The sequence below is a fragment of the Eumetopias jubatus genome, unplaced genomic scaffold (assembly GCF_037043125.1).
Source record: "Eumetopias jubatus isolate StellerSeaLion01/CBP00866 unplaced genomic scaffold, mEumJub1_p1.0 scaffold_12, whole genome shotgun sequence".
In the NCBI taxonomy this organism is placed as follows: Eukaryota; Metazoa; Chordata; class Mammalia; order Carnivora; family Otariidae; genus Eumetopias; species Eumetopias jubatus.
In genome coordinates, this window is record NW_028274818.1 from 14169944 (window position 1) to 14189801 (window position 19858).

General features: G+C 35.6%; 1 protein-coding gene across 1 annotated transcript in view; it reads right to left on the bottom strand.

The window, feature by feature from the left end:
• Positions 1 to 19858, bottom strand: part of SPATA17 (spermatogenesis associated 17) — a 214258-nt gene that overhangs the window by 175831 nt on the left and 18569 nt on the right. Inside the window, exons 4-5 of the mRNA XM_028104762.2 lie at positions 14097 to 14147; positions 2904 to 3007 (exon numbers count right to left, since the gene is read on the bottom strand). Coding sequence (XP_027960563.1) covers positions 2904 to 3007; positions 14097 to 14147 — 155 coding nt within the window. The remainder of the gene's footprint in view (positions 1 to 2903; positions 3008 to 14096; positions 14148 to 19858) is intronic.

Below are 19858 nucleotides of genomic sequence, written 5' to 3' on the forward strand. Positions count from 1 at the left end.
CCACCGATTTCTATGCATTGATTTTATATCCTGCCACTTGACTGAATTCCTGTATGAATTCTAGCAGTTTTGGGGTGGAGTCTTTTGGGTTTTCCACTTAAAGTATCATATCATCTGCAAACAGTGAGAGTTTGACTTCTTCTTTGCCGATTTGGATACCTTTGATTTCTTTTTGTTGTCTGATTGCTGTGGCTGGGACTTCTAATACTATGTTGAAGAGCAGTGGTGATAGTGGACAACCCTGCTGCATTCCTGACCTTAGAGGGAAAGCTCTCACTTTTTCCCCATTGAGAATGATATTCGCTGTAGGTTTTTAATAGATGGCTTTTATGATATTGAGGTATGTACCCTCTATCCCTATACTCTGGAGTTTTGATCAAGAAAGGGTGACGTACTTTGTCAAATACCTTTCCTGCATCTATTGAGAGGATCGTATGATTCTTGTTTTTGCTTTTGTTAAAGTATTGTATCACGTTGTTTGATTTGCGGATGTTGAACCAACCTTGAAGCCCAGGGATAAATCCCACTTGGTCGTGGTGAATAATCCTTTTAATGTACTGTTGGATCCTATGGGCTAGGATTTTGGTGAGAATTTTTGCATCCATGTTCATCAAGGATATTGGTCTGTAATTCTCCTTTTTGATGGGGTCTTTGTCTGGTTTGGGGATCAAGGTAATGGTGGCCTCATAAAACAAGTTTGGAAGTTTTCCTTCCATTCCTATTTTTTGGAACAGTTTCAGAAGAATAGGTATTAATTCTTCTTGAAATGTTTGGTAGAATTCCCCTGGGAAGCCATCTGGCCCTGGGCTTTGGTTTGTTGGGAGATTTTTGATGACTGCTTCAATTTCCTTAGTGGTTATAGATCTGCTCAGGTTTTCTATTTCTTCCTGCTTCAGTTTTGGTAGTTGATACATCTCTAGGAATGCATCCATTTCTTCCAGGTTATCTAATTTGCTGGCATAGAGTTGCTCATAATATGTCCTTAGAATTGTTTGTATTTCTTTGGCGTTGGTTGTGATCTCTCCTCTTTCGTTCATGATTTTGTTGATTTCGGTCATTTCTCTTTCCTTTTTTAGAAGTCTGGCCAGGGGTTTATCAATCTTGTTAATTCTTTCAAAGAACCAGCTCCTAGTTTTGTTGATCTGTTCTACTGTTCTTTTGGTTTCTATTTCATTGATTTCTGCTCAGATTGTTATTTCTCTTCTCCTGCTGGGTTTAGGTTTTATTTGCTGTTTTTTCTCTAGCTCCTTTAGGTGTAGGGTTAGGTTGTGTATTTGAGACCTTCCTTGTTTCTTAAGAAAGGCTTGTATTGCTATATACTTTCCTCTTAGGACTGCCTTTGCTGCATCCCAAAGATTTTGAACAGTTGTGTTTTCATTTTCATTGGTTTCCATGAATTTTTTAAGTTCTTCTTTAATTTCCTGGTTGACCCATTCATTCTTTAGTAGGATGCTCTTTAGCCTCCATGTATTTGAGTTCTTTCCGACTTTCCTATTGTGATTGAACTCTAGTTTCACAAGCATTGTGGTCTGAAAATAGGCAGGGAATAATCCCAATCTTTTGGTACCGGTTGAGACCTGATTTGTGACCTAGGATGTGATCTATTCTGGAGAATGTTCCATGGGCCCTAGAGAAGAATGTGTATTCCGTTACTTTGGGATGGAATGTTCTGAATATGTCTGTGACGTCCATTTGGTCCAGTGTGTCATTTAGTCTTTATTTCCTTGTTGATCTTTTGCTTAGATGATCTGTCCATTTCAGTCAGGGGGCTGTTAAAATCACCCACTATTATTGTATGGTTGTCAATGTGTTTCTTTGCTTTTGTTATTAATTGCCTTATATAATTGGCTGCTCCCATGTTAGGGGCATAGATATTTACAATTGTCAGATCTTCTTGTTGGATAGACCCTTACCCACTCTGATACCCAGGAGCTCTGCCGCATTCAGGCACCCCTGGTCTTTCTGTGACCCCGAGGGTCCTGAGACCACACTGTCCCGTGAGGGTTCCACCCCCTGCTTAGCCACTGTGGAGCGACGTCCCTCAGAGGAGCCGACTTCTAAAAGTTCCAATTTTGTGCTCCTCAGCTCTATCACTTGCCAGAAGCGGCCGATGGAGGCCCCCTCCCCTGCCGTCTATCCTTCCAAATATCGCCTCGGATTCACTTCTCCGCACGTCCTACCTTCCGGAACGTGGTCGCTTTTCTGTTCAGAGAGTTGTTGCTATTTTTTCCTTCAATCTCCTGTTGAGTTCATAGGTGTTCAGAATGCTTTAATCCCTATCCAGCTGAATTCCTGAGACCAGACGAAATACAGGTCTCCTACTCCTCCACCATGTTGCTTCTGAGAGGCAAGTTCTTACTATTGATCGTATTTCTCAATATACATCTGAGGCTTATCATACTTTAAATCTTCATCTATGGAATCACTTTACAGATAAATCCATCTCAAAATGAGATAATTTTACCAAAACTATTTTGCACAGAATCAGAGAGGCCTACTGAACACATAAATAATCTAATTTATCATCAAAAGTACAATATATTTAAAAATATGACAATAAATTTAAAAGATTTTATTCATTTACTTGAGAGAGGGAGCACAAGCAGGGGGAGCAGCAGAGCAGGAGGAAGAAGCAGACTCCCCTCTGAGCAGAGAGCCCGATGCAGGACTCAATCCCAGGACCCCGGGATCATGACCTGAGCTGAAGGCAGACAATTAAACTGACTGAGCCACCCAGGCACCCCACAACAATAAATTTTAAGGTAAATAGAATCATATGTCTCTATCTTATCAATAAATTTCTATCTAAAATATCACTGAGTTCTAGTAATTATTCCTAAGTATGGTACTGATCAACATCTATTAAGTAACCTTTTTGAGATTATCACTAGTAGAATACTCACCTAATAGCATCATTGGTCTCTGAAACAGCTTTCAGGTACTCCTTCAAATAAAAATAATTAAAGCAGTATTTCCGAATCCTATAGCCTCGCCATCGCCTCTGAATCTATTGAAGTAAATTAAAAGATAAAATATACCAGTGAGCATTTTTAGTCAAAACATTAACAGTTCTTCAAAATTAAGATAATCATGGATGATAACTCACATCAAATAAAGTCTTAGGCTTTCCCACTAATATAATAGTATATATAGTTGCAAATGTAGAATGTACTTAGATTATAAAATATTATAGAAACAAAACATATTTAGAGATTAGATTTTAAAAAATTTGTAATTTTTCACAAATACTAAATGTGAAATTAACTACTGAACAATTAAAAATTTGCTTTAAAAATCTCTACCATTTCCACTTCCTGACCAAACGGATTTTTTATTTTTCATAAACCACTGACTTGAAGATTGTATTTGGTCTCATTAAAATCAATTTTCAAATGGGCTTTTTAAAATTTGGTGGTTTCAAAATCTTTAAACAAAATGTTATCTTATATCTTCATCATGATATTTTAATACTTCTTTAATAATAACAATAGCTAACATTTATTGTTTTATTATGTGTGAGGTACATGTATTACAGTTTGCATGTATGTATGCATTTAATCTTAAGAATACTCCTAGGAGAAATACTCTTTTCTTTTTTTTTAAGATTTTTATTTATTTATTTGGCAGAGAGAGACACAGCGAGAGAGGGAACACAAGCAGGGAGAGTGGGAGAGGGCTCGGCAGGCTTCCTGCCGAGCAGGGAGTCCGATGTGGAGCTGGATCCCAGGACCCTGGGATCATGACCTGAGCCGAAGGCAGATGCTTAACAACTGATGAGAAATATTCTTATCTTCTTATTTACAGATGAGAGAACTGCTAAATAGAGAAGTTATATAATTTCCTCATAGTTATATAGCCATTGGTGATGGATCCAGGAATTACATTAGGACTTTAGAGCCCATTTTCTAAACCACTAAAAGATAGAACTGGGCACAGAGTGAAATGCAATTTTCAAAGAACAAACATTTCTGTTGAAAGCACCTATGTTTTTTTAGATGAAAGGAGTATGGGGAGGGGGTCTCAGAGAACAAATTTATGTGGGCTACTTCTTGCCTTATTATATACTCCAGTAATCGCGAGAAATCAATCTCTTTACGTTTTATCTTTGCTAATATAATCTCTAATAGACAAACTCAAAACAAAAACATAATAATGCATAGATTTTATCTTTGTGGAAAACAAACAAACAAAAAACCCCCACAACTTCTTTAAAGGAGTAAGGGAAGAAGAAACAGCAAAAGATGAAAAAAAATGTTAACCCTGCATAAAGATTTAACTTCATTCCCTAAAATTTTATGGCAGTGTTCATATATTTTTGAATTATTCACATATTATGAATGATTCTCTTTTTGGATATGAAGTCCTTCCAATGTTTTGCACAGTTAGCTAAGCTAGGAACACACACCTTCTCTAAATATTTTTTTTTAAATAGCAAAGGGTTATCAATATAGACACTCTACACTTGTCCCTTGGGTTTTATCCCAAAAGCCTATTCTTAATTCTTAATATTCTTAAATATGTTGAGCTTAAAATTTTTTATAACTTGAAATCTGGATCTATAAGAATAAACAGGAAAAATGTTTTACTTGTATTCTAAATTTTTCTGTGTTTTAAAACATGATCATTTCAAAGATATTTTACAATCTGAAATACAGAACATGAAAATTCTGAAGAACTGTTTTAGTCAATCTCCCAGTATGAGAATGACTAAAACCACTGAAGATATGCAAAATAGCTTGTAAGAACAATTAAATCAGAGATAATTCTAGAAAGTAACAACAAGTAGAAAAGCAAGCTAGTGTAACAATGTTATAAAATGCACCTTTCCAAATATTTTTCAAGTGATCTTATTTTAGAAATTCATTAAATAAGAAAAATTATTTTTTTAAAGTTATATACTCATTTTAGAAACTATCTCCCTCTAATTTGACCAAACTGTATTAGAGCTGACAAAGAAAGGTGAGGAATTGATACAAACCACTTTCCTAATGAAAAAGAATAATCAGTTGGAATATGTTTATGTATATAAATCATATATGCAAATAAGTAAATATTTTCCTGGCTCATCTAATTTAATCATTACAATATCATTTTGAGGTAGAGATTATTAGTCTCATTTGATAGAAGGGGACATTGATACTTAAGAGAGGTTAAATCATTGCTTTCAGTCATAGAGCTGGTGGGATGGCTTCAAATATTACACCATGCTTTTACTTCACGTACAGTCATACAATAAAAGAAGAGAACACTTTCAGACAAAAGTACAAACAGAAAATCCATCATTAGCAACAGAAGTGACTTAGGAAAAATGGGAAAATATTAGGATATCATATAGTGTTAAGGTAGGAACTACTTATAACATTAAAACATCATTAAATTCTAAATGAAGTAAGATTAAACGATGCATGCTGGATCACTGAGAAGGAAAAAGGAAAGATGTTGATTTATGATTAGGTCACACTAGGGCAGCGTGTATGCCCATTCTGAGAAAAAAGTCTGAAAGGACAAAACTAAAATTGAATCCATGTCAATAGGAAGGATACCTGAAGAAGTCAGTGGCATGGGCTCCCTCCCACTTCAAACCAGGCAAATACTAGAAAGAGCACTAACCACCTCCAGAGAGTCTATAATTGGTGTGTTCTCAGGGGATCTTCTAATATCCAACCTCCCTAGACATCTACCCAAAGGCAGGCTAAAATTCTTTTCCAAGACAAATCCTTTTATTCAGAATTGGGTATTAAAACACATACTGAGGGGCGCCTGGGTGGCTCAGTTGTTAAGCATCTGCCTTCGGCTCTGTCAAATAAATAAATAAAATCTTTAAAAAAAAAGAATAAATAAAATAAAAATAAAACATACTGAGCAAGTGATGGTTAAAGTAACAAATTAAAACTCAACCACATTAATAATATTGATTGATAATCAATCTTTAAATGGCTTTGCTAGAGGTAAGTAGGTAAAAGTAGAAAGAAACTGGGTGTTTGACCAGGGGAAGATGCTGCCATCCCGTGAAGGGAAGCTCATGAATGTGCCAGGTATTACATTAACTGACTGCTTTAATTCTCATGCTAACCTATGCATGCGGCATGATCTCCATGTTAAAAATGAAGAAACTGAGGTTAAGTAATTTGATCAAGTTCACATAACCAGTAAAAGAATAAATGGCAAAGTCAGGATACAAACCCAGCTCTGTCTTATTCAAAAGCCCAGACTCTTTCCACTAAAACATCTTACAGATGAACTACATAAGAAGAAAAAGTATGTGTACGTGTTCTTTCATTTAAAAGATAACCATTTTCCCATGTTATAAGGAGTCCAGTTTAACCAATCCCTAATTGATAGAAGATACAATACAGTGGAGATTCTACTATACTTTCTCTTATAAGAACAGATGACATCTGTAACTTTGCCTAAATTTCCTGTTGATGTCCCAGTACTAGCGAATCAACTTTAATTAAAAAAAAAAAAAACAGTTCTTTCAAGAGGCTAGATGACTTTTTATAACATTTCTTAATTTCAAGGTGAATGGGTTATGACTTAAAAAAAAAGGCTAGTATTCATGTCCTTTAAAGTAATTAGCAACTTTCAGAAGTGATTGGTATAAAACAATTATTGTCATTGATCAGCTCTGAATAGATAATTTTAAACAAAGTCATTGTGTGCTCAGCAGATTACAGCTTGTTAAACGGGCAAGTTCTAAATGACCTCTTAAGCTAGTCAAATCAATGATGCATATTCCTCATTAAGTAACATCAAAATGTAAGTGGTCTTATAAATAATGTTTATTTTAAGCACTAAAACAAATGGCAAAAACCTGATATACCAAAAGCCATCTGCTCATAGAAAAGATTTACCCTCCACTGGTTTACTTTTATTTCTCAAAATTCATAGTAACATTACTGTTATCAAAAGAGGAAAAAAAAGTCTTCTCACCTAAAATTAAAATGAAGACATGGAAAACAAAATGTCTATCACTGATAATAACCTGCATAGCATCAGTGGTCTGAGTGGACTTGAGAGCGGGCAAGTAGAACCCTTACTCATGGCTATGCTCTTATTTACTAGAGTGCTCAACATCCTAGATTATACAGTGTGCCCCGAAAAGTAGGTTTACTAAATTCTCCAAGGTATTTAAAAAACAGTAATATCCAAATTTCATACTAGGTGTCACTGAATTATCATGTCAAAAACATACGTATATGAATAGAAATCTTAACTAGGTATTTGTAACTAACGGAAGAGTCTGGATGATCATTCCATATGCAGTTTCTTCTCTTCAATGCTGTTTCCCCACTCTCCCTGACTTTATACTCCCTTTCACTACAAATTTATTTAATCATCTCACAATGTTACTGGTACTAGAAGTAGTAGGAAGGGAGAAGAAATATTCTTTTGCATGGTGATGGGGGTTTAAACATCCGTCCGTCATCAGGCTAAAGCTGTCTGATCCTTTACCTCTTAGTCCTTGGGCTGACATTTTGGGACATCTGCTTCTATTAACTTGTATTCCTAGAGCCTAACATAATATCTAGTATATAACAGACGTTCACTATTGTGTCCTAAATTATTTCCTTAATTACTTCCTGAATTATTCCTGATAAATTCCTACTTATCTCTATCCATCTAATCATGGAGTCATTATTCTAAACGTACCTACTTCATAGTATGACAAATACAAAAACCGGATTATAAATAGTTTAGGAGATTGAAATGGATCCTTATATATCTGACACATATTCAACTATTTTTTAATTAAAGCCATCATGTAATAATTTCTAATATTTTTATATTTTAAACACAAGTGGGAAACAAAATAAAATGGTTAATTGATGTTTCAAGCTAGATTAATGTTTGTAAATTAAAATTTGTATTCAGAGATCCAGACCTCTAAGAAGAAAGAGCCAATAAAGTCATGGTTACTTTGCAAATTGGTTGTTTTAAGTGATCTTTAATCTAGTGATCCTCCTGTTATTATAGTCTTTATTTTTCTTAAGTGAAGATTTCTATCTGAACCAAAATATTTTGGGACACTAATTTCAAGACAAATCACTTAAAATAACTGAAATAATAAAGGATCAGCCGGGATGCTCTAGGTTCCAGAAGAATATCATTACATAAGTATATATGATTGATCAGTAACATGTACAAAGTTTCCAGGGTTAAGGGAATTCTACTTGAAATAATCAGTTATAGCAGTAGCTTTTTAAAAACTGTAAGCTTTAGATTATTTTCATTTTTCATTTCTCATAGATTTTGGAAGTGAGAAGAAAAAGACTGATGGAATATATTTTTTTAAGAGATCTCTAAGATACTACACATTAGCACTTCCTGAAATTTGCATTCATATGATATTGCGCCAGTTGTCCTAGGACAGACAAGCAAAGGAGGACTCAAGATGTGTAAGATAACCCAATGGAGGCTTTTCAAGGACATTATTAGGAACATATACTTTGCAGAGAGCACTCTGGTTAACTTCCAAACTCTGTGACAGACTACATATCCTCATTATGTTTAGTTTACTGAAGACCAGTATAGTCTAAGAGTTAATGTACAGAGAGATTAGCAGTTGAAATTGCTAGCAGTCTTAGGGTGATGATGGGGGACAAATCCTGATGCTAGCAATAGCAGTAGGTAAAGGTCCCAGCCTTCTTTTACAAGGAGAGGTTTGTCATCCAATTCTGCCTGCAAGGGGAAGCATGTGACACTCACTGTGGTCTCCTACGAATTGTCACTAAGTTTAGAATTCCCTAAGTAAAATGTACTACCAGTAAGATGCTCGTGAACTGTGAGGACCAGGGGATCAGTTTATCAAGTAAACCAGAGCATAAGTAATGAAGTTTCCATAAGAGCTCAGTCCAGGGTTCACATGGTTGTTCTCATCCAGATACGGAGAAAAGGAGAAGACTAGCAGTAAAGGCAAGAATACAAGTGGTCAGGAGTAACAGAAATGTTGGTACCAGCCCTCTCGGGTTCAATTCCCAACACTCACTCACTAGCTGTGGGACCTTGGGCAAGATACCTTTCTGTGATTCTATTTCCTCATCTTTCAAATTGGAATCATAATGATATCGACCTCTGAGAGCTGGTTGTGAGGATTACAGAGAAGAGTTAAAATATTTAAGACTGGTGCCTGGAGGGTAGTAACTGCCATGCAATTGCTAACTCTTATCATTATTTACTAATGGTTCTGACTTACCAAGATTTGGGAATATGTGGTATTATAATATTTATCTTGCCTGGCCTCAGAGACATATAGCTTCCACTGATGATCAGTTTGACAAAAGGTATGCTCAGATTTGCCAGCAACATATCTATATTCACACTCAGGTAATAAGTGTGAAAATCTGGAGCCATTCTCTTGGGGAAATAGGAGCCTCAAAGACAAGGTTGAGGCTAGATATACATTCAGCCTCTTGGGTGACCTATAAATGGAAGAATTAAGTATATGATATATACCACTCCACAGAAGAGGCTTCATCTGGGACGGGGTCAGCCAGTAAACGAAAGTCATAAGCAAGAGAAAACACTAAATGTTGAGAACCATGAGTCAAGGTACTGAGGAAAAGGAACAAGTAATAGACCCTAGGATGGATGAAATAATCCTGCTAAGCTATACTTTCTTTTTGCTACCTGGGGATATTTTTTAATGGACTTTCTATACATAAAGCAATTTGCCTTCATCTTTATAGTATTGTTATTAGGAAGCTGAGTTGCTAAGCCCAGCATTTGGTGGACCTGAGGTGACACCTAAGTGCTTAATTAGATTCTCCCTGGCATCAGAAATGGAGGGTCAACTCTACACCAGGCTCTAAAAGGATAGACAATTGTGTATCTAAATGGGATGTGGAAAGAAAGGAATTTAACAACTGAATCAGTTCAGGACATTTGTATAAGATACTAAAAGCTATTCAAAAAGAGAGAACTAAAAAAAAAAAAAAGTTGGGGACCAAATTTAGACAAGATTCACAATGGAATATCCAAAATGCTGGAGGAAAGGCAGAACCCTAATCTGGAGTAAAGGTGAATTAAAGACCAAAAAGGCAATAAAGTGTCACAGAGAGAAACAGGAGGAATAGGGCCCCGAGAGCTAAGATAAAAATTTATTGAGCAATTTATTGCTGTATTAATTGACTGTCACTGGCCTAGCAGCATATCAGTAACAGGGATTTTAAGAAGGCATACTGTGGGTTCTGACAGCAGCTTATATCATAGTAAACCTCCTTCAAACCTGTACATGCTACGATACTTAGGCAAGGTCACAAAGTTCATGAGATCTTCCATTCACCTGAGAATTGCACTAACCAAATAGTACCTTACCACGTCTAGTTTATCTATACCACATAACCTCACCAGATTTCCAAAAAGTCTTAAAGGTCCCCCAGCAAAGGCTTAAATAATTTCCAACAAAGACACTGAGGGACTTAAACAAAAAGTATTTAAAACAAATGACTTTTTTTACTCCTCATTTAGAAAAGAATGGGTTAACGTTCATTGATTTATTCAGGGAAATTTATTTAACCACCTACTATAAGCCAGAAACTGTAGATACAAAAACTAAGAGAACAGGATCTGGGCCCCAAGGGACTTACAGTGTGTGGGGAGGTGGGTACAGGCATGCGAATTAGTGAAGATAATAAAATGTTACAGGTTCTATAACAGAAGTATGTTGATGGTAAAATAGGACATAAAAAGAGTGATCAATTCCACACGGGTAGGGGGATCATAAAGCCTTTAGAGAGAAGGTGACCCTTGAAAAAATAAATGCAGCAAATCAGGATATGGATACATATTACATTAAAAAATCATATAATTTATTCTTTATTATAAGATAGGCTAAAAAATGTATTTTTTAAATCCCTCTATTTTCAGGAATGCTCCACTAGCCTCGTTAGCAATTGGTGATAATTTGTCATGCTAGGAGTCAACAGTCAAACATAATTTGTAATCAGCTCAGTATATAAGGCAAATTAAGACAAAAGTTTTTCTTTTCTATTGTATGTGAAAATCTTATTCAAGATTTGTGTGCACATATATCTGTTGGAATATTATTGACCATATAAATTTTTGGTAGTTATCTATGACTCTTAGAAATTCTTCCTCCTGGACACACACAGCCACCCATATGTAAAGCATTTAAGGGACAGTTATTTTGAACAAGGTTACTCAGTAGCTGATGAACTGAAAAGGCAGAGGTGTAGCTATTAGACGTAAAACTTCAGCTAGTGGTATCTAGCCAGGATTGTAACTTCAGATGTGCACAACATGAAGGGATGTGGACCACACACTGGTTTCTTTAGCCACTCTCTCCTGCAGAAAGCACAATCTTCAGAGCACCATCTTGCAAAACTGCACTTCTTACAAATAAATTCAGTTCTGGTCACTGTGATCAACCAACACTACAATTTTATCTTTGCTAGGCAGTCATTTTGGCCTCCATGCAAGTAAGCCCCATTCCTCATCGTAGGAACATGAAGTAAGTACCTAGTCTATTACCAAGTCAACTCATCCAAACCTCTGAAGGCAGTCTTTGAATATCTTCATTAGAGAAGTGTTTTTATTATAAATTTCTCACAGTAGTGCTTACATCCTCCACATAGCCTCACAAAAACTCCTGTGTGTCGTCAGTGGCTTGGCTCAAGCCTTCCTCTGCCTCACTTTAATGGTCACTGCATCCTCACCTCTACTCTTCTCTCCTGGAATATGTCGCATAAAAAATAACTCTGGACACAGCAAGAGAGACTTTTATTTCAAAGAATCATTATAAGGGAGAGGGAGTGAGTGACCATCACAATAGATGAGTGGACTTCTGCAATAGGGAGAGTGCTTTGACCATAAGATCTGTAAGCATGTCAAGAAGTAGACACAAAGAGTTTTGTTTGTTTGTTTGTTTATTTGTTTTTAATAGGAAGATGTAAACAAGGCTAGAAAGAACTTGATGTGGGGAAGTGGGATGAAAGGGTGGCATAATCGGATAGATCAGAAAATGCTTTACCCGGAAGCCAGCCTATTCTCAGGAGGAAGTATTACATGCTGGCTAAAATTCAGGGACCCGGAGGGAGGAGAGAACTTCAACCACAGTTTGGTGAATAAACATGTTTTTCCAATTGATCGATGGAGACAAGCAGTTGTGCTAATCATTTGTGAGGTAAAGAATGGAAATTTAGGAAGGGGGTCGCTGTGCCTGGCCTTGTCATAGGTAAACAAGGGACATATCTATGCCTCTCATCTAAGTCATGTGGTGAAGGGCAATTTTTTTTTTTTTTGCAGCAAGCTGTTTCCAGAGGGTGGGGAAATTTTTTTAAACTTTGTTGCTTTCCATGATCACAGGACCCAGGTAAAGTTTAACATCGTTCACTAACATTAATAAAAGACAAGTTGACTTTGGGTGATGCTAGCAGGAAATGCAGCTTTTAGTATAATGTTGGGAAGTCAAAAACTCTGCCTTTCAAGCGGCTTATATTGACGTGGGTTTCTTCAATATGCCTAATCTAGGTAAACAGAATCATGATTCAAGCCAGATCAAAACTCAATAGGAAGATTGGGGGCTAAATAGCAAACAACAGAATGCATTTTTCTAACCCTGTCTTCTATGTCTTTATCTTCCCTGGTGATCTATGGAAACATCTAAGTCTTAGGTCAGCAAGTACTTTACGTTCACAGTCATCTATTGCTTTTTACTTTGGAGACACACCTGACACAAAATAAACAGAAAAGAGAGAATCTAACAGCCTTCTGAAGGCTCAGAAGTTAAGTCTTTGGCAGAGTTATACAGAGAATCAAAATCTCCTAAATTCCCAGATTTAAGCATTCCCAGTGAAAGAAGAAAACCAAATTGTTTTCCTATACTATTATATTATTAACAAAGGTAAATAGCCCATCACAGCTACAGTATGTGCCTTTGGCTCAGGAAAAGGAAGCAAGAAGATCTACTTCTTCCTCTTCCTTTTCTCTCGAAACCATAGGGGAACAGAAAGGTAGACAGAGGAGCACCTGGGTGGCTCAGTCAATTAAATGTATGCCTTTGGCTCAGGTCATGATCTCGGGGTCCTGGGATCAAGACCCATGTTGGGTTCCCTGCTCAGTGGGGAGCCTGCTTCTCCCTCTCCCTCTGCCCCTCCACTCTGCTCATGCTCTGTCTCTCTCTCAAATAGATAAAATCTTAAGAAAAGAAAGAAGGAAGGAAGGAAGGAAGGAAGAAAAGGAAAAGGAAAAGAAAAGATAGATCGTACGTGGAGACTGTACCTGGGATAGGCTCTCAGCACACACCCATACCTGCAGAGGAAAGCACCCTTCCCAAAGCAGTATACATAATCAAAATAATGTTAATTTAGCTGCCATAGTTCCACACAGGACTTTCAGAAGGTATTTTACTACGCTGCTTCACCCAAAATAAATTCTATTATTAGCTGAAGAACTAATAGATTAATGAAAGAGAATATAATAAGGCAACATAAGTTCTAAGGACATTTAGGAAATTCACCAAAGTATTTTCTCCATTTATAATAGCTCCACAATTAAGCTATTACCATACTATCTGAGACAAGAGGACTAATACTTTTGTTGTGCCCATTCCCAAAATCTGTGCAGAAACCAAACCAGCCTCATAATCACTAAGCTCAGCGTTCCATTAGGAAAATAATACATAAAATTGAACATAGAGAGAGGATAGAAATAAAACTTCTAAGGTGGAAACTGACTTTATTACTGCTAAATCATATGAATAATTTCTAATTGATTTGTATTGGGCCGGCATCTTATATTCCAGAACCATGTTCATCTATTTATCACAATATTCTATATGACATATGGAAATTAATACATTGCTTCATTAATATTTACGGTCTTTCTCTAGTTATGGCTCAGAGATATTTAACATTCTAAAACATAAGCACTGATAATTACATGTTTTACATTTTAGTCTAATTTTTAATACTGCCAAGATTATCTAGTATAACTAACTTTTTAACTATGTACTCTTCTCTCTAACCATTAGCATATCAATCAAATTTGCATTATTCTGGCTTGCTCATTTTATTAAAAGGGAATTCAGAGCACAATTGACTTTTCATTTGTTTAACAAGTGAAGAAATATTTACCCTGACAGCCATTGCATTGTAGAGATTCATCTTCATAGCACAAGATGCGAACTGTGAATCAGGAAAAAAAAAGATGGCATATAGTTCAGTTACACAAAGACAGTGCAGGCTATTTTTACATATAAAAGATAAGAATCTTTATACATAATACATAATAAGAGTTCTGGGCTTAGAAAAATGAAATCAAACTTCGTATTGAAGAGATAGGCTTCCTAATACATAATGCAGGCTTAACCAGAAAAATCTATGATAGTCAAACTAGGAGCTAATGGAGATATATGATCATAAAATGCTCTCCGCTGAGTTTGATAATCAATGGTGCTCTACTGAGAATAGAATAACAAAGCAGAAATATTCACAAGTGCTGGTGACACGTAGTATTGTATGATTTATTCACTGGGGTTCTTTTAGCCAAAACTCAAAGAAACATAAAAGGAATTCATATTTCAAGACGTCTGGTTTAATGAAAAATTCAAAGAAATGCTGTCTTCAGTCGAAATCCTTCAAGGATATGGATGCAGTGATGGAGCAAAATTGTGCCTTCCAACCATCTGTACAAAATGTTATGTACTTAGCTGCCTCCTGAGTAATCCTTTGGAATTTTGTTTCATTTAATATTCATTTTAACACCATAAAATCATAAATACAATGATATCATGTTACAGCAAATCCCCTGATATAGTGAAGACTTCCTAAGGTCTTGGTTTCTTTCTAGTATAGATACATTTGTCTGTTAATATACAAATCTCTGTTACACTACACAGTCATTCAGCAACATAGCTTATTTCAAGGCAAATATTGCTTTAAATGAAGTCTCTACATCTGTTATATCTTTTAATTAAAAACATAAAATTAACATAACTCATGACAGTACAATAAATAAAAGCAATGAAATATACATTTTTAATACAAAATATTACTTTATTTTTATTCAATCGAAATTCATTTGACTAATATTACTTAAGCTTGGGTATTAGGTGCTGTGTTTCAAGCAAAAATCAGAGATAAGTGCCTCAACCTTTTATATAGGGGTTTTCTTCCCTGCAACAAACAGAAATTCATATAAAAGGGTTTCACTGTAATTAGGATTGTTTGAATTGCCTGGTCTGATCCAAAGCAAATTGTCTGTGGAGAGCAGCAGGGCTGGATTATTTATCAACAGTTTGAGCAATTAAGAAACAGTTGCTGCAATATGTTATTTACAAATGAACACAATGATGTGACTTCATTTTAAATTCTCTTTCTTCGTCATAGCAAGTGAGGTATAATTCTTGGCGTTTGAGATGAATACTTTAATGCCATATTTCAAGTCCAATTGATGTAGATATAACCATTAAATTATTTTATACAGGAGAAACATACTAAAAATTAAATATCTAAAATGTCTGGGTTCAGAAAGAGGCAATGCTTCTTATCTTTAATATGGTGCTGTTCAGTTAGCAGCATTGATGATGTGTGAGCTTTCAAGCCACAGACATGAGTTCAGGTCCTGATGTTGCTTTTACCAACTGTGTCGCTTTGAACAAGTTACTTAAAGCTGGCCAGTCTTGACTTCCATGCTCACAAAATGCAACAGTACATACTTCATAGAGCTGGGGTGAAGATTAAAATGAGACAAAATTTTTAAGGTGCTTGGCATATAGTTGATGATTATAAAAAGGGATTATCACTGCTCTTACACATTTGGTAGCTAAAAGTATGTAATTTAACAATAAGTAAAATTCCAAAATGTAAGAGGTTAAATTTTATTCTGGAGGCAGATAAAAGAGAGATCTAGGTTTAAGTGTATGGGTTCTGACTTTTATAGCTAAAAGGTGGAAAAGCACTTTGATTCCAGTATATCATTCTCATGTGAATCACTCACTGATATTAAATTTGCTTTGGAAAGTAAGAAAATATATTTATGTGAAAAATACTGCATGATCCCACTTCTAAGAGGTACCTGAAATAGCCAAATTCACAGAGACAGAAGGTGGAATAGCAGTTACCAGGGGCTAGAGGAAGCGGGGCAGCTTTTGTTAAATGGGTAGAGTCTCCATTTGAGATGAAGGAGAAATTTTGGAAATGGGTAGTGGTGATAGTTGCATAAAAATGTAAATGTACCTAATGCCACTGAATAATATAGTACAGTTAAAAATGGTACAAATGGTAAATTTTATGCTATGTGTATTTTACCACAATTTTCAAAACACTAAAAAAAAATCATTTGTGAATGTGAATTGTTCATTTTCATAAGCTTATCTATGAAGACACATTTAGACACTTTAAAATTTTGTAAGATTTCTTTCATCTAAGACTATTTCCATTCTGAGCAATGATACTACTTGTTTTATTAATATTTGTTCTTTTGGTATATGAATAGTTAAAATATAAATCATACAAAAGCCTTTGTTCTTAATATTATTGTCTAGAATTCTGTCCTCAAAATTTGTTTTTTAATTTCATGGAGTTGGATACGCAAAGAATATCCTAGCTACTAAATATTAATAGTATTTCCAACAATGACGAGCTATTGTAATTTCTCAACAGACAACATTCTTAAAATTTTCTTACTATTTATTAATTTCCCATTTTATCATAAGATACTAAGTCTACTAGGATTAAAAATCTGGAGTGAAAATCAAGCATGTTTGTTGAATAAACAAAGAAAAGGAAAGAGAGGGGAAAGGGGGACAGAAAGAGAGACAGAAGGATAAACAGAACTGATATATTGCATTTACAACAAATAGAGCAGGAAGAACTTCTGGCATGAACACTTAGTCAACCATTTGCTAGCTATATGGCCTTTGCCACATCATCCACCTCAATTTTTATAAGGCTTCTGAAATTTTTTTTGGAGGATATAGTCCTTTTAAAGACATAATTTTCTGCATGGTTAGTACCCATGTGAATCTTTTGGACAGGGCTGCTATTCAGTGGGATTGGACCATGAGTACTGATGAAAGCATGTTTCATATTTTGAGTTTCTTTCTTTTTTCTTTCTATCAGGTGAATTACAATGGGAGGGTGGTTGGGGATAAATGAGAACCACCCTCTTAGAGGTCAAGTGATATTCAAAGCTTACCACAATCACGTCCCAATTTTTCCCCTCAATTATCTCTTACCACTCCATTCCTTTAAAGCTCAAGCTGATCAAATTACTAATTTTATTTCGTTACCTCCATGTCCATATTACTCCCCTTGCCTCCAAATGTCTTACCATTCTTTTCCAGCTGTCCAAACCTTATCTCTCCTGTTTTTCTTGTAAGCATTTATAGGAGAAACTATCTTTTCTCTCCTACTCCAAAGCATACTTTCAAACCATTTCATACCAGTAAGAAGTACTCCTTTAAAAAGAACAACAACAACAAACCAAAAGAACAAGGAACCTTACTTTTTAATCTCAAGCCTTCCACACTTAAGACTCTCTATCCCTTTCAGTATTGTCATACTTCAGTTATCTGATTACTTACCCTCCTTCCTCCCTCCTCCTCACTGCTCCCTGACTTGCTCCAAATATGCTCTAAAGATTCTGACATCAAGCTAATGGTCTAACTCTTCATCACAACTCCTGTCATTATCTTGAGACTTTTCAAATTCATGTAGACAACACATTTAATTACTAAATCCATAGCCGTGTTCCAGACCTTGTGAACTAGAAATGTTCCCCCTCTTAAGTCTTAAACTCTTAATGCAAATTCCTCTCCTTCAACCCCTAGTGGCTTGATTTCTCTTAAAGGTTCTTCTATCTGGTTTAGACAGATTTAATACAGATATTTCTTGTTCCCCATTTTTAAGTTCCTTCTTCACATATTTTTATATACAATGGCTACATGGTATTTTGCTACATGAACATACCATAAATGACCTAATAGTTCCTTTATTGAGTATACTTTATGAGTATTTATGTTGAAAACCAAAAAAAGATGAGTTTCAAGGAGGAAATAGTCATTTCCAAAAGCACAACACTTTAAAAAAAAGTTGTTTTTTTGTTCTTTGGTTTTTTTTTTTTTTATCAAATGTTTCATTTTTATTCTGGTATAGTTAACATATAGCATTCTATTAGTTTCAGGGGTACAATATAGTGATTCAACAATTCTACACATTATTCAGTGCCTACCACAATAAGAGTACTCTTTAATCCCCATCACCTATTTCACCCATCTCCCACTCACCTCCCCTCTGGTAACCATCAGTTTGTTCTTTATAGTTAAGTCTGTTTCTTGGTTTCTCTCTCTCTCTTTTTTTTTTTCTTTGCTCCTCAAAAGCAGAACACTTAAAGCAATGCCTATTCATAATAATTTTGAGTAATACATCTATATAAACTCAAACAGATCAGCTGGCTTTTTGTTAGGATTGAGCAGTACAAAGGAAACACTTGCATTAAAGTGATGACAATGGAACCTTTAAAAGCCATGCCCATATGGATAACAGATATGATGAGCATGAGGCTTTGTTATTTTCCACATCAGTGCTATCCTCATTTCATAATTTTGAGTGTAATCATTAAAATGATTTATTATCAAATAATCCTGAGTATTTTGTGCATATGCTTTGCCTTGTTTGTTGGCAAATGATACCAATCTGTTCTTTATCAACAGCTGATTTTTAAAATACCCTTCCTTTTTCCATATACACACAAAATTAAAAGCCATATATATTATTTCTTACAATTATTATTAATATAATCTTTAAAAGCAGGAGAACCAAATCTAAATTCATTTCATAATTATCATGAAAATATATTAATAAAGTTTTAAATTAATACCAGTAGGTCAAAAGCTTAAGTTATCTAGCCTTTAGTATTTATCTAAACCACACGACCCTGAAGGGAAAAAATGTTTCAGTCTTCTGCTCTGACACTAAATGGTGATAATGTTGCCTTCTTAACTTATAACTGATTTGGAGGTCCTTCTGCCGAAGTTTCTCTCTTCCTCTCCCTCTGCCCCTCCCCACCTCACACTCTCTCTCTAAGATAGATAAATCTTAAAAACAAAGAACAAACAAACAAACAAGAAAGCTCCGAAAACAGTAGGACTATTTGAGTATCCAGTAGGAAGGGCAAGTTGCAGTAAAGTTAGAGCAAGAGTTCAGCAGGTACGAAAACGCATATGCACCAAGCACACACACCGGATAGCCATCGATTTCACTAACAGGAAAAGATTTTCAAGGTTGTGAATCAACAATCCTAGACCCCTAAGATGGACAAATTTGAGTTATGTTGCCAGATACAGCAGCCTGGAAGTCAGCAGGAAGGCCAGAAAAGGAGGTAGAGAATAAAAAGAAGCAAAAACAATAGTCATCAAGGAAGCAAGAGTCCAATCTCAAAAGAAAACTGGAAATGACCTATTATTGTTGAGTTAATGAGGGCACTGTAGTGGAGAACCCATGATCCTTCAGGGCTGGATAAGCTAGCTGGTGTCACAATGAAAATTATTTAAAAGCTGGATAGAAATATTTTAGTTAATAGAATTTTGAGGGAGGCTGTTGAAAACTACTGAACCTATCTAAGGAGATCCTAGGACCTGTCTCTTCACAGTTCACTTCCTGTGTGACCTTTGCCACATCTCAAGACTGTTGACAATGCCAAATTTGCTAGCGGTTCTTTCCTCTGGTTACTGTGATATTGTGTCTCTGCTTTTCTAGTCATTATCTGTCTATAATTCCCTTTCCTCTGCCTAAACTCCACCTAATGTGCTCCACAAGCCTCAATTCTTGGCCCTGGCTCTACTCTTAAGACACGTTTTTTTTTCCCCATTAGGTAGAAAATCCAGTCATCTTGC